General features: G+C 38.1%; 2 protein-coding genes across 3 annotated transcripts; both read right to left on the minus strand.

The window, feature by feature from the left end:
• Positions 1 to 5,537: 5,537 nt before the first annotated feature.
• On the minus strand, positions 5,538 to 7,433 carry LOC136253078 (TNF receptor-associated factor 4-like). Its single transcript, XM_066045678.1, has 2 exons — positions 7,174 to 7,433; positions 5,538 to 7,111 (listed from the first exon to the last, which is right to left on the minus strand). The coding sequence occupies exon 2, from the start codon at positions 7,080 to 7,082 to the stop codon at positions 5,754 to 5,756; it is 1,329 nt and encodes a 442-aa protein (XP_065901750.1). The 5' UTR covers positions 7,083 to 7,111; positions 7,174 to 7,433; the 3' UTR covers positions 5,538 to 5,753.
• Positions 7,434 to 10,571: 3,138 nt separating this feature from the next.
• Positions 10,572 to 22,792, minus strand: LOC136254225 (TNF receptor-associated factor 4-like). 2 transcript variants are annotated; one of them, XM_066046889.1, is made up of 3 exons: positions 22,677 to 22,764; positions 20,533 to 22,080; positions 19,798 to 20,002 (listed from the first exon to the last, which is right to left on the minus strand). In XM_066046889.1, exons 2-3 carry the CDS (start codon positions 21,968 to 21,970, stop codon positions 19,893 to 19,895), a joined length of 1,548 nt encoding a protein of 515 aa, XP_065902961.1. In that variant the 5' UTR covers positions 21,971 to 22,080; positions 22,677 to 22,764; the 3' UTR covers positions 19,798 to 19,892. The 2 variants fall into 2 exon arrangements, with proteins under 2 accessions (XP_065902959.1, XP_065902961.1); XM_066046887.1 differs by lacking the exons at positions 19,798 to 20,002; positions 20,533 to 22,080 and adding an exon at positions 10,572 to 11,950 and having other exon boundaries at positions 22,677 to 22,792.
• Between the last annotated feature and the right edge of the window lie 815 nt (positions 22,793 to 23,607).

A 23,607-nucleotide genomic window follows, 5' to 3' on the forward strand; every position in this document is an offset into this window, starting at 1 on the left:
CTGCAAACAAATCACCTGTACAGAATTCAGCTACAAACAAATCACCATGTAGAAAGATCAGCTAGAAAAAGTTACCTTGTAGAGAGTTCAGTTACAAAGAAACCACCATGTAGAGAATTCAGTTACAAACTAGTGACCCTGTAAAGACATCAGCTAGAAGAAGTTACCTTGTAGAGAGTTCAGCTACAAAGAAACTATTATTTAAAGAGCTCAGCTGCAAACAAATCACCTATACAGAATTCAGCTACAAACAAATCACCATGTAAAGAGATCAGCAAGAAGAAGTTATCTTGTAGATAGTGCAGCTACAAACAAATCACCCTGTAGAGAGATCAGCTAGAAGAAGTTAACTTGTAGAGAGTTCAGCTACAGAGAAACCATCATTTAGAGAGTTCAGCTTCAAACAAATCACCTGTAGAGAGTTCAGCTACAAACAAATCACCCTGTAGAAAGATCAGCTAGAAGAAGTCACCTTGTAGAAAGTTCAGTTACAAAGAAACCACCATGTAGAGAGTTCAGCTACAAACTAGTCACCTTGTAGAGACATCAGCTAGAAAAGTTACCTTGTAGAGAGTTCAGCTACAAAGAAACCATTCTGTAAAGAGCTCAGCTGCAAACAAATCACCTGTACAGAATTCAGCTACAAACAAATCACCCTGTAGAGAGGTCAGCTAGAAGAAATTACCTTGTAGATAGTTCAGCTACAAACAAATCCCCTGTAGAAAGATCAGTTAGAAGAAGTTACCTTGTAGAGAGTTCAGCTACAAAGAAACCATTCTGTAAAGAGCTCAGCTGCAAACAAATCACCTGTACAGAAGTCAGCTACGAACAAATCACCCTGTAGAGAGATCAGCTAGAAGAAGTTACCTTGTAGAGAGTTCAGCTACAAAGAAACCACCATGTAGAGAGTTCAGCTGCAAAGAAATCACCCTGTATAAAATTTTGCCACAAACAAATTGCCCTGTAGAAAGATCAGTTAGAAGAAGTTACCTTGTAGACAAAAAAACCATTCTGTAAAGAGCTCAGCTGCAAACAAATCGCCTGTACAGAATTCAGCTACAAACAAATCACCCTGTAGAGAGATCAGCTAGAAGAAGTTACCTTGTAGATTGTTCAGCTACTAACAATTCACCCTGTAGAGAGGGAAACAAGAAGAAGTCACCTTGTAGAGTGTTCAGTTACAAAGAAACCACCATGGAGATTTCTGTAAATATATGTATTATATATATAATTTGTACATTTACTGATAAAATATTTAAAGTACATCTACTTCATCTTTTCTTCTTCCTGTGGTAAAAAAAAGATAGGTTAAAAAAGTCCCAAAGCCGGCCATAGGCCAGCTTTGGGGTATACAAATACAAAAAGAAATGAAATCTAATCCAAAACAGCCAAGCTGTAAAAAAAGTGTGCGGCCCTCAAAAAGGCTATGGTGAAAAAAGATGTGAAATCCAAGGTGGCGGCCAAGAAATGGCTGTGATGGTAGGTTAATGGTAAAAATTTTAATATTAATAACAATTCAGGTGAATTTTGTGCCAAGACCAAGCGGCACAAAAATTCACCTGAATTGTCGTTATTAAAATTTTTACCATTAACCTACTGTACCATCACAGCCATTTCTTGGCCGCCACCTTGGATTTCACATCTTTTTCCACCATAGCCTTTTTGAGGGCCGCACACTTTTTTTACAGCTTGGCTGTTTTGGATTAGATAATATATGCTCAAACAACTCAACACAGCAATTCCTTTTTCCTAAGATCAATCAAACTATGAAACTCACTACCTCATGCTGCAACAGTCATTTTCATCTTTAAGCAACACCTTAGCATTGTATATCACAGCTACAATAATTCACTTAATTATACATATTCTGTAATATATAGCTTAAGTGCAATGTATGTAATGTATGCCATGCATTAATGGTTAAATTGAAGCTCCACACATAATTTAATAAATAAACAGCTATATACAGTGTAGCTACACATGTCTATATATACCTGCATGTGAAGGAGCTCCATTTATCTCCCCTTTGCTTCTACACCTATGACTGATTGCACAATATTTAGACGTTTAAAGCTATTTTAGCACTTAAAAGAGATCACTTGATTGCAATTGAGTTTTGTGCTTGCCAAAACTGCAACCATGAAGTATAAGGTTAATTTGTGTTGGCCATAAACAGTATCTGACTGTTTGATTGTATAGCTAGGACATTAGTATTGTAGTGTCCATTAATTGGTGGTCATCACTGCTTATGGATTTTATCAATTATGTGCTAGCGCCCACTAGAAGCAACTACAAAAGCAGAGTTGCAACTATTGTATTGTTCAAAAAACAAGCTTTACACTAGCTTTACTTTTTTTGTCATAATTTCCTACATAAGAAACCGATATATTTTATATCATGCTATTAGCTACCACTGTCGGTTTGACAATAAAAACTAAGTGTTGTATCAACTAACTTGTAACCACACCATTTATGTTTTTTACAAAGAAACATTAGTTCTTGCCCAGCTAGGGTGAAAGAAGCCTGCTATATATCTATGGTGAGACCAGTTGTTGAATATTCTAGTGTTGTGTGGTCACCTTTTACAAATAAAAACATAAACTTAGTTGAGTCGGTGCAGCGTAGAGCCGCAAGATTTGTGACTGGTGATTATGGTTTTATGTCTAGTGTCACAGGGATGTTAAACTCACTTGGATGGACATCTTTGGAGTGTAGGCGAGAAATTTCACGGGTTATCATGCTTTTTAAAATATTACATAATGAAACATCCATTTCCAGTTACCACCTTCCTATGCCAATAACCACATGTACAAGAGGGCACTCTTACAGATTCAGACAGGTATCAGCCCACTTAAACATTTATTTGCACTCTTTTTTCCCTGCCACTATCAAAATATGGAACAGCCTCCCAGCTACTGCAATTGAAGCAACCAATGTAGATGACTTTCAGAAAAGGATTGTAGACTATTTTTGTATTAATCCAGCTATATAGTCTAAAATGTTGTACATTTTGTTTTCTTGCATGTATCTGTGCTTTATACTCCCTAATGGAGGTCTGCACAGTATTAATAATAAATAATAAATAAAATAAATACTTAGAGTTGGAAAACATGCAGTATAACAGCTATTGTACTGATTACTGTATAATATGCACGATGAAGAATAATTATGTTCAGGGAGTGTTTTGCATGTGTACTGAGCAAGCATAATAATTGACTATACAGCATAATATATAAATTTGAAAGTGGAAATAACAAAAGCAGAGCATCAGATGAAGTAAGTGAGTAAGTCAGAAAATATAATAGAATTTAAAGAAGCAGCAGAGCAATGTCTTCGGCAGTTGTAACAATCATAATGATGAACAGCTATACAACAACCAACAATGATAACAAGTTTTTGCACAGCAAATGCAACATACTTTAAGAAACGTAGAAAGCACTGTTGAAACAAACTGTAGATGCTGTGCTGTATTAGTATAGCAGAGCTTTTCCCAAACTTATAAAATGATTGGACCTCATTGACTCCTCAAATGTAAGCTTGACCACCCTATTACTCCTGCTCTTTTATCTTTCCACTGTTAACACATTTTTTGTGATTTTAGTGTGCCATAAGTTCCAATAGTGCAGGGAGTACAGTTAATCCTAAACCACATGGTTTGCAGGGGCATAGGGAGGGGGGTTCCAAGGGATTCAGCAACCACCCCCCTGTAAAGTTTAGACTTCTGAGTTTACAGCAGGACCCTAACACACTATTAAGTGTGGCAGGATAAAATGAGTGAGTAATATAGTGTATGGCACAGCACAACATGTACAATTGATAAAGCTTGTGTTCATCTCTCAGGGAAGGATTTACAGAGGTAACATAAGCCCTCTGTTAAAAAGATTGATATACTCTAATAGAGCAGTCAGGTATATACTCTAATAAAACATGCATCTAAATCTCCATATCCATGTGTTAAGGAACTTCAGTAATGAAGTTTTTCAGACATTCTAGTGTAAACCTGAGCATGACCTTATACTGCTATAGCTTTGATGTGCAGTATTTAAAGATATAGAGCTCCATGCAGCAATTTATTACTTGTGTTAGCTATGCATATTTGTTGTTATACTGTCCATTCCATTTGTATCAGTGGATTCATGGTTCCTATACCAGTGAGATAACTATCACTTACAGATTACTATATGTGTCTCTATGTGTTATGCTGTCTGTTTCCACTAGGTACAGTAGCTTTATCTAGTACTAGCTTTATCCAACCAGGGGCACTTATATGCATATATATGCATTATAATTAATGTACTTTTTTGCATAAAGTATAGCAATTTGCTGAGTTTTGATTCATTAAAATATTGAAAGTTTCTCAGTGGCTGGGGGCCCCCAGACCCCTGCTTCTGATAACTCAATGCTACTGTTGGAACTCCCCCCCCCCTCCTTCAAAAAATCCTGGCTGCGCCCCTGAAGTTTGTTTTGCCTATGGTTTTTGTAATTGCACTACATGCAAAGCAGCTTAACTGTACATAAGGCCCATGTTTATCTTCCAATCACTATAAACTGTATAAGCAACTTCACTGATCACTATTATGATATATACAGTGTTGGGCAAGTTACTTTGTAAAAGTAACTAGTTACATATTACATATTACTTGCAACAGAACTATTTAGTTACAGTTACATATTACTCATAAAAATAAAGTAACTGTAATAATATTACATATTATATTACTTTGTATCCACAGCCTTAAGCTGTCACGTGTGAAACTACCACTTTATCACGTGACACGATTGCGTTGTTGGGCAATGTGCAAATCTTGGTTATAAGTAAGAAGCTGGTGAATAAGCTTCATTAAGTAGGCTTCGTTACTTCGTTGTGGCTAGGCGTTACTCAGAGGATAAACGAGATTAGTAACTTCGTTACTTGTAGTAATAACATTACGTAATATTAGACTTGTTACAGTAACTATATTACTTAGGTAACGCGTTACATCTGTAAGTAAAGTAGCTTGAGTTATATTACCTGTTTTTATAGGGTATTTCGTTATATTACTTAGTTACCACAAAAGTAATAATATTACGTAACGCGTTACTTATGTAACGCGTTACTCCCAACACTGGATATATACTTTAAGCTTACATTTCTACAATGATATCTAGAGCACTAGTGGATGTAACAGAAGTTATAGCAATGGTGAGTTAGTTAAGGTGATGCAAGATTCAGCATGGTATTTTAGATGACTGCAAAGTTTAAAATGATTGCTGGTTTTTGTAGCACTTTTCATTGGCAGTCATATTGTTCAAATAAAACTTCCAGCTGTGCAATTGGTTATGGTTCCAGATCTATATGCAAGTAAAAAATCCCCAAGTTTAACATAATTATATTAAACTTGGGGAATTTCTTTTTATACACACTTGAGCTTCACATGCTTCATGGCAGTGTCTATACAATTCACAAAATGTATATGTATACTTATGTAGAAAGCACATAGATCCAGCTGTACCCTAGATCCACTTCTATATATATAGTTGTTTGTTCAAGTGTGAGTACTGTTGTATTAATTTTTGTACAGCGGCAGAATTTATGGTTGTGATGATAACAAAATGTACTGTCCTTACAAATGTTGCTGTTACATAGTTATAAAATTTGCATAGCATGACTGTGTATGGTACAATAACCACAGCTATTACTATCACAATCACACACGAGGAACATATTTAGCTATAGCCTGTAGTTTACAAATGTACTTATACTCCATGCACATTTATAACTTGTTAACTTTAAAAAATATGCATTTATCTTTGAGATACTGGCAGGTGGGAGTGATCTTGTGAAGATTTGTATTAGAAATAAATTGAGTATTCCCATTACCAAGGATGGTTCCCATGGTTTTGTCAGTGACTCTACAAGCCTGTCTGTCCGATGTGAAATCACCATAAGTTACTATGTTGGTGTGATGTTCATGGTCACTAAGCTGGTTTAGCAACTTGATTTCAAACTTTCCTCTCAGTGGCCAGGACAACTCGTCATCACATTGTCCCTTCATAAGAAACAGGAACACTGACATGTGAGTATGTTTGCCGTTAGCCTGGCCATCAGCATTGACTAGCAAACACATTTTGTATCCTTTGTTGTGGCTGTAGAATGGATCACTGTACCATCCAGCACCACTTGATTTATAGTGTGAATAACGTGACATCTTCACAGTAACTGGACAAGTTAGTGCTGACAATGTGGCCAGGTGGATGGAAGAGTGTCCGGATGTGATCATTCTATCTCCTGCAAGTTCTTTTCCTTTGCTGATAAAAGTATCAAACATCTTCTCTAAAACACTAAGCCTGTCTTCTGTTTTACTTAGTTTAGCTTTGGTCATTGATAAGTGTTCCTCCATGTGTTCTTCCTCATGTTTCCTCTTGTTCTTACGCATCATACTCTCCTCACACCCAATATTGTGGTACTCACACTGGATAACTTCAAGAGGACACTCCTTCCTGTGTGCTTCCATGTCTTCACGAAGGACATTATCTGTTTTACACTTGTTGGGACAGGGTATGGGAAGCTTTGGACATCGATCTTTATGTTCTCCTATGATAAATTTATACTTATTAAAATTAAAGCAGTGCTTACAAAAAGTCCATCGATGTGGACAGTGGTTCACAACATGAGACTGCAAGGATCGTCTTTGTACTACCTCCTCACACCCAGTATTGGTACATTTTACATTCTCGTGTCGACAACCTTTTGTGTCAGAGTCTTTGAGATGATTGCTAACATGATTTAATTCACCCTGCCACTTACAGCCATTTTCTTTGTTGGGACATGTTATCTGAAGGCCTTTAAGTTCCCTGTCAGCTTGCTTGTTAGGAAAGGTAATAAACTTATCGTTACGAGCACGACAAATTGGACAAGACTTCGTAATACCAGTAGCCTTCGAAGCATTCTCAAGACAAGACTTACAGAAATTGTGTCCACAACACACACTCATGCGGGGGTCACGACTGGGATGATCACATATTTTGCAGACGAGACGATCTGGTACAGCGTCGACGAAGGTGCAGTCATATCCGCCAATGTCAGTGGGGACAATCGCCATTGTGCTTCTAGCGTTTCAGAAGGTGTAGGCTAAATACAAGATAGAAATGATTATTTAGAATTTTCTTGTTGTTAAGTACGTAACTACTTACTTATCACGATGGTTATCTTGATTCTTGTGTTGCCTCGTGGCCGTTGATCACGTGAAAGGAATGTTGCATCGGATACTCAAGGACATGGTTGTCCCACAGTAAACCCTCGGTTACACATCTAGTATCAATTATTAATTTCAGAGCTGGATCTTTTAAGGTACAGAACTCTACTCAGTAATCGGCTGCTTGAGACTGGCATCAAACCGCACTAACAGTCTGTAGCGACTTTGCTACAAGTCTATCTCGACTGAGCAAAAGCTGCTCAGAGAGCTATCACCGACTTCATCACAGCGCATCTTCTTAGCATGTGAATGGAACACTTGATTGTGATAGACAGATGTTATGTGTTCATTGTATGTCATATTCTATAGAGAGAGCAAACCATCATTAAGATGTTCAAACACATGCAATTACAATTACATATAATACTTCACACACATGTGACTGTACTGACGTGTGAAAAAGCACAGCATAGGCATGGTAAAGGAAACTATAAAAATAAAATAACTGAACAAATAAAGCTCAGTACGGTACGAAATAGATAATCATTTATTTATCCCAATCATGCACTTCTACTGCAACAAGACTCAGAGGTCACACAAGGAAATTATATTCAAACATCACACTATATAATTCATATACAAGATCTAATTTTTATAGTAACAGAGTAATCAATGACTAGAATTCATTAACCCAATCTATTGTTGATTCTTCCTCAGAATAGCTAAGTACAAGTTGTCTATGGATGCACAGGCATAAGCCTTTATTCTTAAAATACATGCAAATACAGTACAACGCGCACACACATACACTACACACATACACACACACGTAACAACAAATTAAATGTTCCAATACTTTCCTTGCCATGTTTGTGCTGTACATTTGGCACATACAGTCACATGTGTGTCCACGGTATTGTATTGTGCTTAAACATCCTAATGATGGTTTTCTTTCTCTCTATAGCTAGCTACATGGTTTTTATCAGAGTCAGCATATTAAACCATAACGTTTATAGCGTAGCCACTACAACGATACTGGCATGCATTTCAAATCCAAACTCTTGACTTGAAATTGTCATGGGTATCTTTATTCAGACTCAATGTATAGTGATCTGCTGAGTTCCTAGCTATTTAGTTATGAGATAGAAATTTACTAGTTTGTGGTGGCTCATGGTGATACTTTCTCCTTACTGAAGCTTACAGCAGTAGGTGCTCCTCTGGATGCATGTGCATGGTGTCTGCATGGATTCCTATATTATTTATGCATGCCCATGCATCCTGGAGGTATATGGCATAGTAGGAGCTTATGAGCCGTCTTCGGTGGCTCATAAGTTCCTGGGCATAGCTATACCCTGCATTATATATTCTTCAATTTGCTTATCCAGTTTTAAATTGGGACTTGTTTCAATATGCGCAATTATGAAATTTACCTACAGTAATTAATTAATTAATTGAAACTTCAGCCACAAATTATTGCTAAGTAATATATGCATGTAGCTACATGCAATATAGTACTAGGTATGTGCTAATGATCACATTTCTGCAGTTCATAAAGAGCTGCCTTTTGGGGATGGAAAGCCAACCAAACTTCAATTTGCTGTCCTGATCATTGTGAATTAAATATCCATGTGATGCTAGTATTGTACTCAGTAAAGTTAGTTTGGAGAAACGCTGTGCCCTAAAGTTGGGTACCCATCTCCCATACTTATTGCTGTCATATTATGTTGCCATGATGCCTGGCAGCATGTCGTTCAGTGAGCTAACTCATTCTAGTTGCACACTTGCATATACATCTTGGAGGAGACCTAGACTAGTGATTGACAGGAAGGTTTACCATCAACATGTAAGTTAGCTGCAAGTTTTTTAAAAATGAATCCTAGGTGTATTCTGCAGTACCATTCTTGCTCTGCCAACAACTCAAGGGCAGATTTAGGGGGGTGCATGGGGTGCCGAAGCACTCCCTCTCCAAAATTTTACTATGTGCTGACTAGAAACTAGAAGGCTAGTACAGGTGTAATTGCATCTAAAAGCAAGAGAAGAGTTCAGTAATCTCTTCTAGGGAATTAACAAATTATATTTTAGCAGTAAAACTATGTACTACCAAAAGATGCTAAAAATTGAAATACTCTCATAGAGCATCTATGCGGAGAATCCATCCTTAAAGCAGCTTGCAATGTAGGAAAATGCCTAAGAGCCACATTACTACACCAGCTTGTTAAACAGTATTCCTACTGATGTCTAGTAGTGAAATGGAATGCTGGGTTGATACTACGTATGTTGCACTAAGTTTCATTGTGAAGGTCACTTGCAGACAGCCAGACACTCTGTCCTTCGGTGACTCTGCTGAACTGGAAAGCTCCTGTAGGACTTGGAATAGGCTTCTGGCAGGTTTTCATCCTGGTCAGCTATTAAATTTTATTCTCTTACAAGCTGTTTCTGATACTTCCCAGAAATGTCTTGATATCTTTGTTGCAACACCACAAGTTGCAAACAAGATAATCAGATGACATCGACAGACATAAGACTTGTATCCCACCATAATCATTGGAGTAGAGCTTTAGTGTAGAATCTCTGAGTTACTGGTAACTCTTCAAGCATAAGATTTTTTTCAATGTTACTTCATTAGCCACAAATTTTAGCAAAGTAATATAATAAAACTATACATATACAGTATATAGTACTTTAAGGTACAGTATGTGTTGTGAATTCTTACAGTTCTTATATTGCATGGGTCTGATCTGCTAGCCCACAATGTAATTTTGTTTATTTCTTAATCTTACATGAGAGCACTACAAGAGAGGAAATCTGTACTGCCATTGCATGAATCGGTGTCATCCCATGCAGTGAACAAAAATAATCAACTAAATTATAGCTGTCTAGTGGAACAAATCACACTTTAGCTGTTAACTGTTTAAGAATTGTAAGCTATGTGGTATGCATCCAGCACAGCCAGTATAAAAAAATTACGAGATTAAATATTGACTATTGAAGTATGTGTTTTCTAGGCTGTGTGTATTTCACATATAAAATGACAGCACAATTGACTTCTTATTGTTTCACTGTGATTTAACATCGTGCACTAGCTACTCCAGCTTGTTTCAGTACTTTTTATCAATGTGCTATGGTCCCTACTCTAGTTGAAAATTCCAATTTTTTTTGTATTAAATTTTTTGTAAATAAAGTTATTGTGACTGTTGAGCCCACGTATACCGCATCAAAAAGTTCCACTTCTATGTACTTTACATAATGTGGTTTAGGAATGTGGCCCTCCTATAATGATGGCCACTAAAACAGGTTAATCTGTGCATCCACTATGTGTGTATGTTTACAGTCCATGCATGCCATCTAGAACAGGTACAGCACGAACTTCAGAAAAAAATATAAATTAAAGTACGCTATACTTTGCAAGCAATTTGTAACAATTGCAATTTAATGTTAGCAGACAAAATAATTACAACATGCTAATCTGAAAGTACACACAATTATCTTTAATAAACTGACGTGTGGGAGTGATCTTGCAGAGCTTCTTATTGGAAATAAACCTACTTCGCCCATTGCCTAATCTACTTTCATCAGGAACCCTGTCAGGAGTGTCAGCTATTTTACAAGACATATGATCACGATAAGTAACTGAACATGTGTGATGTTCAGTGTCACTGATCTGATTCAGTAATTTAACTTCAAATTTTCCCCTCATTGGCCAGGACAGCTCATCATCATATTGACCCTTCTCGAGAAACAGGAACACTGACATGTGAGTGTATTTGGCATTATCATGGCCTTCAGCATCAACTACCAAACACATCTTGTATCCTCTAGTGTGACTGTAGAATGAGTCACTGTACCAGTTATCTCCTTCTTCTTTATATTCTGTGTACTTAGACATTCTTACAATAACAGGACAAGTCATTGACAATGAAGTGATGTGAACAGAAGAGCATGCTGATATAATCATCTTGTCCTTAGATGTTGCATTCTCACCAATCAAGTAGTGCACCATTTCTTCTAAACAATCAAGCCTGCTTTCAGTAGAGGCTAGTGTGTTTTCTGTCTTGCTTAATTTAGCCTTTGTCATTAGTAAATGTTCTTCCATATGCTCTTCCTCATGTTTCCTCTTGTTCTTACGCATCATCCTCTCCTCACACCCCATATTGTGGTACTCACACTGGATAACTTCAAGGGGACACTCCTTCCTGTGTGCTTCCATGTCTTCACGAGGGACACTATCCATTTCACACTTGTTGGGACACGGTAGGGGAAGCTTGGTACAGTTCTTCCTATGGTCTCCTTCAATGAACCAGTGCTCTCCTGTGATTTGGCAATATTGGCAGTCTTGTTGACGACATGGGCATTCGCTTTCAACATGCATGAATACATGTTGTCTTTGCACAACTATTCCACACTCATTGAAACAACTGACATCCTCAAAGTTACAACTGTTCTGAAGATGATCACTGATGTAATTTAATTCACCTTGCCACTCACATCCCCTCCCTTGGTTAGTGCATATCACACGAAGACCCTTTACTTCCCTATCAGCTTGCTTGTTGGGAAAAATAGGAAACGTTTCATCTCGACACATTGGACAGGCACTTGTAATGCTAGTATATCTTTTCACATTGTCAAGACATGATTTGCAGAAGGTGTGTCCACAACATGCAGTCATGTAAGGGTCTCGGCTTGGATAATTACATATTATGCAGACAAGACGATCTGTAGGTGTGTCGACAAATGTGTACTCGTATCCACCAATATCAGACATTGTAATTAGCTATCTACAAAACAATCAATTAATGTGACAAAAGAATTATGTAATATATGCACATTTACATATTATTTAGTTAAGTGATGATCTCACCAAGTATACACTTAAATTAAAAGATTTGCTTATACGCCATCTTTTAAGAAATAATTTTAAACAATATTTGCTTAACATAATAAGCATAATGTAGGAATCAGTACTTGTTGCCAGAGTGTGACACGCATGCATTTAAATATTTGATAGCATGTCATACAGCACAGGAGAGGATCCAGGGGGTGCACAAAAAGTAAGTGCACTCTCTCCCAACTCTTCACCCTATACATTAGCCATTGATGATACTTAACATGCTTAATAATGATTTTAATTTTACGTATTCCACCATACAATTCAGTGGTAGAGCTAAGGAGGGAATGTACTTACCATCCTCAAACTGAAGTACAAGATTGATATACTCTAATAAAACAGTCAAATGCTCAAAATAGTACTCATTGCAGCGCTCAAGTGCATTCCATATTATGGTAGGGAGCTAAGTATGTCATGGTGCTGCAAATGTAAGCTTTTGATATGATATCGTATTACCTATAATTTTTTGTTATGAAATAGAAATTTCATACAAATTTGGCTACTAGCTAGCATGTTATAAAATCAAAAAACTGGGAAGATAATGGCATTTCATTTTAGCATGATTTATGAAATTATGGTGCATGTATGTGCTATTATATAAAAGCTGAAATACACACGTTTTACAAAATTTCGTTGTCACGGTATATCATGACATGACATAATTTATTATGACATAATTTTTGCCATAGTATCTACATCATAATCATTCATACTCACCCCCTCTGTACTTCCATTACAAGCACACATTTTTAATAATTATAATCAACTATGGATTAGTTTTTCTTGCAGCTGTCATCAGTTTAAAGTTCATTACTTTTGGTAAAGAGGGTGGTTCTGTCTTAGAGCACAAGTGGCACCACAGCCTCTAACCTCACTGTTAACTGGTTAACAATCGGGTTGTTTGACTATAAAACCACATGCACAATTTCCACTATGCCAAGTGCCTGTTAAATTTCATGTCACCTTCATGGGTGCAATTCACATGTTCTCATCCAAAGTGAAGATTTTGAGTGCCAATAAAACAGCACTCAAGTTACTTAAACTACAGTGTATAGATAATATGAATAACAGCAAGAGTTCACAATATATACACAGAGGAGTGTCCTATTCTCATACTTCTGTAGAGGGGCGTACCGTGAAGTTATGATGTAACAACAAGGTGTAGTGGTTTGTGACATATGAGCTGCTATTAAAGTGAAAGAATCATTAACACTGTGCCACACTTGTGATGCTCAGGAACGTCGTATTCGCAAACAGCCTGGCAAGAAATGTGTACGTAGTTGGCTAAACTCATGAATTTTAGTCTACGTGTATACACATTGTTAGGCACATATTCAATCAATATTATGTTTAATTAATGACATCATCAATTATACAAAGAGAAATGGGAGAACTTGGAAGCATTGTCATAACTTCATGATACACACATCTACAGGGGTATATGAGTAGGATACTCCCCTCAGTATATATATATATATATAAAGAACTTTGTGTGGGAGCATCAAAGCAAAAAAGTGTTCTATATTTGCCATACAAGCACAAGTGTTCTATATTGGGTAGTTATAGAACACTTTAATAGACCACAGTTCTATATCAGGTAGTTATAGAACTGCCAAGTCTATTTTGTAGGCTGATAGACTACTTTGAGTGAGTAATCACTAAAGCACTGCTGGCCAGTACAAAGCACTCGAAATAAAACACTCGGCTTCGCCTCGTGCTATATTTGTCTCGCACCCACTCTTTTTGTACTATATTTCCCGTATGGCACTCGCGGCAGTGCTTTAACTAATACATACATACACGAACTCTTGACAACAGGCATGAGTGGTTATATCAACTGATTTACTATAACCAAGAGTTAATAAATAATTTTAATAATAGACATATACTGTATTTTACATAATAATACTATGCTTAGGGTCCAGCCCACTGGCTTAGCCGATCACATTCACTCTATTTATTGTGCTAAGAACTGATTTAACATACAAGATTCAGTAATCATACAGTGCCTCACCCAAAGGGATAGCCACAGTAGAGACCGGACAGTTTGGATCAGTGTATGGTCTAGCTTTCCCCATAAACTTGTGAGTACAGCTACTACATTGTGCTTAGGTTAAGCTTGTTTTCAACTGTCCAAAATGCTATATGCATCCAATCACAAACAATCTGATTCTTAAAATCTCTTAAACGTCACAGCCAATCTTAAAACATAATTAATTAGTTCAGATTTTGACAGTCCAGCATATTTTTTAACACCTTTAGGCTTATAAGCTCAAAAATTCCCGCATACCGTATTTACTTGATTTGTGCCGCACCCTCGAATAGTACCGCAGCGAGGGGGTGGCACTCCAATATACCCTGTGTCACAGTGGTATGTGTTTCCCCGAGTATCGTGTTTCCCCACACACATATCACTAGGGATCCGTGTTTCCTCGCACACACATCACTAGGGATGCGTGTTTCCCAGACAAACCAGATCAATTAAGGATTGGAACAACTTACCATCTTCCATCATTGAGAGCAACAATATTGACTCTTTTTCAGCGGAACTGCAAACATTGTATGGAACTCAATAACTGTAATCTTTGTAACTACGTAGCTAAATTCATTTTATGATTGCTTTTCTTTTCCTGAGCATATCAGCTGTGCTGTCTGCTCAGTAACAATAATAATAATAATAATAACAAAGGCGCTAGTGATATATGTTTCCCTGCCGTTTTTTATAGCTACCAAGCCAAACACCCGCGTTTACAGGGGCGGATCCAGGGGGGGTTCTAAGGGTTCCATGGAACCCCCCTTTTGAAAGAGCCTCTCTTACTTGAGATACTCTAATAGAACAGTCAAATCGATATATTCTAATAGAGCAGTCACAGTAGTCTTTTGAGGAGCAGTGTAGCAAGTTATGTATCTAGATATAAATAAGAAAATATAGTTGGTGAGGGTATCTATGGTGAGGGGCAGCTGTTATCAGCAGGTGATGACCATTTTTTTTTTTTTTTAGTCTTCAACTTACAGCTTTAGGCTGAAGTTGCAATTCCAAAATGGAACCCCCCTTTTTAATAGTCTGGATCCGCCCCTGGTTTATATGCCTGTCTGCTGCTGATTATACTATACGACTAGCTATACTGCTGCCACTGTAGCCGCGGGGCTTGCTACTGCTGCTGTTCACGCATCCGGCACAGTACTAACCAGTGGCGTAGCTACCATTGAGGCAACCGAGGCAGCTGCCTCGGTAAAAATGCTCAACAACAGGCTGAGCAGGCCTCAGTTTTAACACCCCGGATTTTCTACTCAAACGTTACTAGACAGCATTACTGTACCCCAGTAGCTGAAAAGTGGTCCAGCACCATGTCACTATAGGCTCCAGCCCTGCTTAGTACTACAGCCATAGATTCTATTTTGTGTGGCTTGAATTTGTAAAAGATCGAGATACTCTAATAGAGCAGTTATCGTAATATACTCTAATAGAGCATTCAATACAGATTATAGCCACTGTTCTCAATTCTCATTACACTGCTTGATCATATACATTTATGTTAATTGTCTTTGCATAAGTTCCAATGAGTCAACTGCACTGATGGAATTACATTGAGCTAATTGATCATGCATATCATGCATTAGTAGTTACAATAATAAAATAGCCTCAACATGCCATTTCAAAGCATATATTTTCAAAATTTTTCTTGAGAGACTCCCTAGCTTGACATGCTTAGCACATGCAGTTGAGCATCACATGAAAGAGATAATTATCTCTGACTTAAACGTCACATCAGATCAACAAAAGTAGTGTGCATGACTATGACCTCCGTTGCAGTCCATGGATGGCCTGACCACTCAAAATATCTCCAGAGTAAGTTATGTTGCATGCAATTAAACTAGTCTAATAATTGAAGCATGGTATACTGTATAGCATTAACTATGCTGGAGCATTACTTATGACATGTACAAAATACTCAGAGTCTTCTGAAACAGTTTCCAGATAGTCAACCTGCAAATGCTGTACTGCCCATAGCTACTGGAAAGTATTTGTGAATCAGTTGAGTCAGAAGCAGACCCTCTTAATTTGGTCGACAGTGTATAAACTTTGCCTCGGTATATATTTTTTCCTGGCTATGCCACTAGCAGCCAATGCCAGACTGTGTCACCATGGATTCCAGCCCTACTTAGTACTACAGCCATAGATTCTATTATGTGTGGTACAGTAGTGCTGTCTAGTAATGTTCGAGTAGAAAGTTTGGTGTACCAAAACTTAGGCTTGCTCAGCCTGAATTGTTGAGTATTCTTTTACTTTCTAACCCTCAGTTGCCTCAGCGGTAGCTACGCCACTGCTTATGACATGTAGAAAATGTTCAGAGTCCTAGCTTCTGAAAAACAGTTTTTTTCCATCCACCCAGACAGTAAACATGCAAATTCTGTAGCTACCACCCATGCTTGAAACTCAATGTGTTTGTGGATCAGGTAAGTCAAAAGCAGGATCTCTCAATTATATATCTCTTGTGTGCATCAGTTTTGTACATTGAGTTAATACTTATATGCATGTATGCTATATAAGTTCATACTTGAGTAATAGTTCAACTATATTATGCCTATATATTTGAGAGAGTTTCACAAGACAGGCAACTGCTAGAGTGTTAAATTGAGTTTCCTTGAGAGATTTTGAACAACTTGAGATATTTTACTTTAAACTGATATAGTGATAGTGAGACTTTCAGGTACTTAAGAGACTTAGTTACTCAAACTGTTTGAGAGTCAGTTATGAAATTCCAAAGTCACTTTACAGTACAGGTACGAATCCATCGCAACATATCTGGATAAGATAACTCGATATGTGCAGAGCATGCAGGAGATGAAAGTTTAAGTTATCCATACTACTGTGATTGGGTATGTAAGCATAATGTGAGTGTTGGATGGATTTAGCAGTAGTTATGTTGTTCTTGATTTCTCTTCACAGGTGAAATGTGACAGATGTAAGGCATGGGTACACATGCTATTTGGAAACGGCTGAAGCCAAATTCTATGCTGTTTATAAAATTCCATCAAACTATATGCGGAAAACATTAGACACTTTACAGCATAATACTATATACTAGCTAACCTAATTTTTATTATTGTAGTTCTCTACTTCCATTCTTTGTCTTCACTTATACTACAGCTAGCTAATGAAATAAATTATGAATCTTACATGACTGTAACACAGCAGATAGCTTTATGTATCTGCATGTTCTCAGTTAAACATGTTCTTTGGCTCAAAAGTTAGTTAGCACTAGAGGGTTCAGTTTAGCTGCAGAGCAGCAGAAATAGCAAAAAAAAGCATGCTGGAGGTAGCTAGTAGTATATAGCAGCAAGTAGTATAGCTATATAGTATAAGTAGTTTCTATTAAAGTAGTAGTAGCAAGTATAGTATAGCTGTATGTACTAGCAAGTATTAGCTATAGTATAGCAGCAAGTATAGTAGCAGCAAATATATAGCTGGTAGTATATAGTAGCAAATAGTATAGCTATAGTGGTAGCAACAAGTATAGTAGTAGGAGCAGTACTGCTGCAGTAGCTATAGCAGTAACAGCAACAAGCAGTAAGTATAAAGCAGCAAAAAGAGCTCAGATCCTGCATGTAGTAACTGGCGCAGCTAGTAGACAAGCAGTATCAGCAGGAAAAGAAGCAACAGTGGCTATATATATAGTAGCAGTATATGGAGTGTTTTCATCGCGTGAGCAAAATTACGTAATTTAATAAATCCGCCATATTGGAGCACCACTTTACAACTGGATTCTAAACGCTTGTGGAACAGTGAATTTATGATGTCTGAAGTTGGAGATATTACTCTTTCATCCTATGCAGGTAGTTTACCAGATGAAGCAAGGTCTCGTTACTTGAATAAGATAGGAAAAATCGGTGGAATCGATCCCTTTTGTACCAGTGCTCTAGGAGATCTTGAGCGATGTGACGACTGCCCTCCTGTAGATGCTTGTGACTTACTGTCGTATTTGGTTGTTAGAACTAGTTTTTTAAGTAAAGAACAATTCGTAGCAAGAAAGGGAGTAGAGGCATACAATCAATTTGTGTGTGGATGGGTTAAAGAAGTTGTCACCCGTAGGGTTGCTGGAAAATTCATTACAACTGGAAGGGTAAGAAGATTTTAAAGATTTAAAGTAAACACAATGCTTACTATGCTTTTATTACAGGTGTTCCATTCCCAACGATTGAATGACACTCCTTTAAAGTGTTGGATGATTATAGAGGAAAATGGTGAAGTATGCTGTGCCCATTGTAACTGTATGGCAGGCCTTGGTGAAGTTTGCACTCATGTTGCTGCTGTGCTATTCTATATAGAAACGCTAAGTAGACTTGAAGGAGTGAGAAGCTGTATGGATGGCCAGTGTGCTTGGGTGTTGCCGTCTGCTGAAATCTGCACGGTACTTACCAATCAAGGACATCAATTTTACTTCTGCTCGAGGTAAAAAGCGAAAATTAGATGAGTTAGTTGATGGATGTGAAGGTACTAAAGAAGTACATAAGTCTAGAGAAGGCATGAGATCAACCAGTGATGAATTGACACAGCTTTTCAGTGCCTTGAGCATTACTGGTCCAAAGGTTGCTGTGCTATCAGTTGTCCCAGAGTATTCTGATGTGTATGTGCCGAAGACAACTTTGTCAACATTCCCCCAACCAATTGCTTCACTTTACAAGCTGGAATATGTTTCTCTTGGATACCAGTGTTTGCTTGATGTGTGCAAAGATGTTACACTAACTGTAACACATGAAATGGCTGAACAGGTTGAGTTGCAGACGAGGCAACAAGCAAATTCCAAGTTGTGGTTTAAGTATCGAGCTGGAAGAGTTACTGCTTCTAATATGAAAGCAGTCTGCCACACGGATAGTACAAAGCCATCAAAGAGCCTTATTAAAAGAATTTGTTACCCTGAGTTGTTTGTTTTCACAAGCAAGCAAACAGATTGGGGACGGAAGCATGAGAAGCTTGCACGTGAAGAATATATAAAGGCTGTCAGCAAGGATCATCAGAACCTGCAGGTATTAGAAAATGGGTTAGTTATTAATCCAAGGTGGCCATACATTGGAGCTTCCCCTGACGGCATAGTAGAGTGCGACTGTTGTGATAAGCGTGTACTTGAGGTGAAGTGTCCTTACAGTCACCAAGAGGATAGCATTGAAGAGGCAGTGGCTAGTGATGGACAGTTTTGCCTGGTTCAACAAGGTGATTCATTCCAATTGGATCAGAGACATGCTTACTATTACCAAGTGCAAACGCAGATTTTTGTTTGTGATGTACAGTACTGTGACTTTTGTTTGCTCACATTTGGCTCTTTCGACATGGAACCTAGTCTGTATGTTGAGCGTATAACAAGAAACAACTCTTTTTGGGATGACTGTGTGGTGAGATCTGAACGTTTCTTTGTTACATGCTTGTTGCCAGAAGTTATAGGCCATTGGTATACATGGGAAACTGTAACATCATCTGATGATTTGGAAAAACAATCCACCAGTTTTCAAGCTGCAGTTGAGACCACAGAACTAAGTGCTTCCCATGACCATTCAAATGAAGATGAACACTTTTGCATTTGCAATGGTCCAGATGAGGGGACAATGATTTGCTGCGATAATAATGAATGTGCAATCAAGTGGTTCCATCTCAAATGCTTGAAAATGAGTGACAAGTCTATACCAAAAGGAAAATGGTACTGTAGTGATTGCCAAAAGATCAGTAAAACCAAAGGAAAAGGAAAGTCAAGAAAGATACAACTTACAGTGATTAATTCTATTAACATTAAAACCATAACAGTAATTGTATTATTGTGTATTAATTCAAAACATGATTATTCAAATGGTACAACAGATGCACATACATTATTTAAGGCACAACATACTCGTACAATACGATCAATGGCAGGGATTTCTTCACCCAGTCTTTTTGTTACATAATCACATAGTGGTTTAATTTGCCATACATTAGTCCCAATAGTAGGAGTGCAATTAATCCCAAATCGCACGGCCTTGTTTCTGTAATTGCACTGTAAAGTAGCCAATAAAATAGCAGAATAACAGAAGCCTTTTAAGTGCAACAAGAAAGTGATATAATGAATAGCCAATCAAATAAGCTGACAATAGAAGCCTTTTAAGTGCAACATATGTAGACATTTTGAGTAGCCAATCAGAATTGCTGACACGTGAAGCCTTTTAAGTGCAACAACAAATGATGTAATACAAAGAAGGATGATGCAATCACCTGGTAGAAGTTAATGGCCACACAGAACTGGATAGATGTGTACTACAAACCATGAAGGGTGGTCACTATGTGATTAGTAGGCAATCACACGCATTTTCGTGCAATTATGGAATAATTGTACTCGTAACAGCCAAAATTGCACTCGGCTTCGCCTCGTGCAATTTTGACTGTTACTCGTACAATTATTCCCTAATTGCACTCAAATGTATGTGATTACCTATACAAATCAATTGGAATAATGCCTCGTAATATGGAATACTTCTGACGAACACAACCAATAACACGTTCCACATGAATTCTTACGTTTGCAATCTTCCTCGTACTTTCTACTTCCATTGCTGACAACTGTTGTTTACCCTTTGTGAAGGCAGGAATGTGGAGCTGTGCCTGCATCATAGCTACTGACTCCGCAATGTCAAACCCTCTATCTGCCAAAACAACATCACCTGGTAATAATTTCTTTAAAATCCCACACTGTTCAGTGAGATGCTTATCACTTACTCGACCTCCCCAACATTCTGAAACGAATGAAACAATTCCCTGAGGTGCAATTCCTAGCAGCACTTTGGCAGTGTTGTGGTGCTTGTAATTAGACCACGTGCTAGCACATGCTGACAAATTCGATGGCCGGTCTATGAATATTTCAAAGCAATCAATTATCACAGCTACCTTCTTTCCAAATGATGCTTGAAAACACATAGGCATTGTCTTTTGAAGGGCATCTCGGTCTGGCCTGATTATCAGGTCTTGCAATCGCAAGTCCATTTGTTTCAGCCATTTCATAAAAATCCTTGAGGCAGTAGCTGTAGAAATTCTAAACTGATAAGCCATAAATTCCAGAGGAGGATTGATCCGAAGCTTAAGTATCACAAACATGAATTCCTGAAAAGGAGACAACTTGGTGATGCCATCACTTGGTAAGGTTTTGTGTACGTGATCAAAAATAGCCTTCAAGACTTTAAAATTTGGTAAGGCAGAGTATGAGCTTATGGCATCATCACTTGCATCAAGCAGGCTTTCTTCTGTAAAGGGACCTCGTGAATGCTTCTCATTCATTTGTTGTAACTGTTCAGTCAAAGATTTGATGGCTTCTTTACTATCTGCAAGCTCCTTCTCTAACAAAGCAACTTTGCTGGAACATTCACAATCATTATCCTCCTTTGCCTTAAAATATTGGTATGCAATTTCAATCTGCTCTGTCACAATCAGTTTCACCTCTTCAATAATGATCACATCAATTTCATTAGCCATTATGGTAGGTAGCACTTTTTCCATTTCCTGGTTTACAAGACGCCTTTGGTCCCTTTCTCGAGCCCGTTCATACCTTTCCACTGCTGCTGTCGAAACACTTTCAGTGTTACTGCGTTTATGCCTAAGATGTAAAGTTGGTAGCCAGTTTGGTCTGGTTTGCTTGTACAAGTCTGCAGGTTGACCAAATACAAAATGCTTCGAACAAATTCTGTACTTTTGTAGGTCATCCATGTCGAGGTCTGCTCTGTGAATAGCGGCAAGAAACCCGTCTCGTCGTAGTTTCCTCAACTCGAAGTCTTTCTTTCCTTTTCTGTCATGCACTGCCGGTATTCTGTGAAAGGAAATGTTTTCATCTTGGTTACTGCCCGGACGAGGATCAGTACGGTTAGTACATCCGCATACCACACACTGAACCATTGTTATCAGTCAGGGTTTATCAGTAACTCGTGCTTGAGGATTTTGGTGCTCCAATATGGCGGCTTCAATAAATTACGTAATTTTGCTCACGCGATGAAATCTCTCTATAGCTATAGTAGAAGCAGCAAAAGCAGAAAGTGAACACAGGGAAACACGCATCCCTAGGGATAGCTATGTGTGCGGGGAACACCTTACCTGGGGAACATAATACCCGGGGAAACATATATCACTGTGACTTGTAGATCGCTAGCCAGTTAGTGATATGTGTGCAGGGAAACACGGATCCCGAGTGATGTGTGTGCGGGGAACGCAAAACTCGGGGAAACACATATCACCGTGACACCTGTACTCCAATCTTCGTCCTAGTCAAAGTGGTCAAACTCGAAAAATAAACTTTGACCCTTGACTTTTGCTAAAATCCGTACTTGACTCTTGACCGAATTTTTTGTAAATTTTCGTAAAATTACGGTTATGTTCTAATCCTAAAAGTATCAATTGTGGTACGCACTTTACAAAACAAACTTGTCTTTCGACCTACTGCAAATTTCTTGCTTGACTTTCGTTTTGACCGAGGACGAAGATCAGAGTACAGGATATATTGGAGTGCCACCCCCTTGCGCAGTGTGGTACTATTCGAAGGGAAACCACACCCTCGAATAGCACCGTACTATACTTTTGGAATTACACTTTACTGGTGCTGTCATACCTTTAGTATTAATCTCCATCTCGATTTAAGGAAGTCATTGCCCTGGTAAATCTTAAACGGCTGTCTGGCACATAATCGAAATTCCGGATATTAGTTAGCCTAGTAAATTGACCACGTAGCACGAGGCGTGACGGCATGGTTGTGTTATGCACTTGTCAATCTCATGCCACAGGGGATTTGACAAATCGTGGTGTCAAATTCCCCACTACTGGGGCAAAATCGGCTGTCAAATCCCCACTATGTCCCCACCCCAGCCCCAAAGTAGGGGATTTGACAACACCTCAAGGACTACTAAGCGCATATTTCATGCATGCGACTATAAACCTTCCCTCTGTAGCTACACGGTAAAATTATAGCATGTGTGATTTTATTGCTTAGAAATGCAACTACCGAAAATCGGTCAGTGAATTGGACAACTGTCAATTGCCCCAGGGGTGGGGGCAATAAGCAATGTCAAATCCCCACCTGGGGGGTGGGGATGCCCAGGGGGGCATGAAATTGACAAGTGCATTACAACTTCATGAACTTACAAGGACTTCAGTGAAAGAAAGGTCCTGTATAGAAGAAGTAAGTAGCAACGTGTACAATGTAGAATTGCTATAGTAGTGGCAGGTTTAAAATATTAGCTAGTAAATAATAGTATTAGTCTTAAACAAGCAATAAGTTCTATAATTGTAGGTGATAGCTAAGTACTTTTAGTTTTAATTAATTGTATACATGTTTTAGTTTCAGTTATTTGTAAACACTAAGTAATATTTTTTGGTTTAGATGATTGTTAATCATGCAATCAAATTTGCTCCCATCAATGCTGCGCCATATTGTTTTCATTTTCTATCTCAGACAAGCCGGAGTGGAAGTTTAATGGACAACATCATCATGCACTCTTCCAATTACTCAGTGATCCAATGAGCTTTATACAGAGTATTACCTG

Source organism: Dysidea avara, chromosome 4, assembly GCF_963678975.1.
Source record: "Dysidea avara chromosome 4, odDysAvar1.4, whole genome shotgun sequence".
In the NCBI taxonomy this organism is placed as follows: domain Eukaryota; kingdom Metazoa; phylum Porifera; class Demospongiae; order Dictyoceratida; family Dysideidae; genus Dysidea; species Dysidea avara.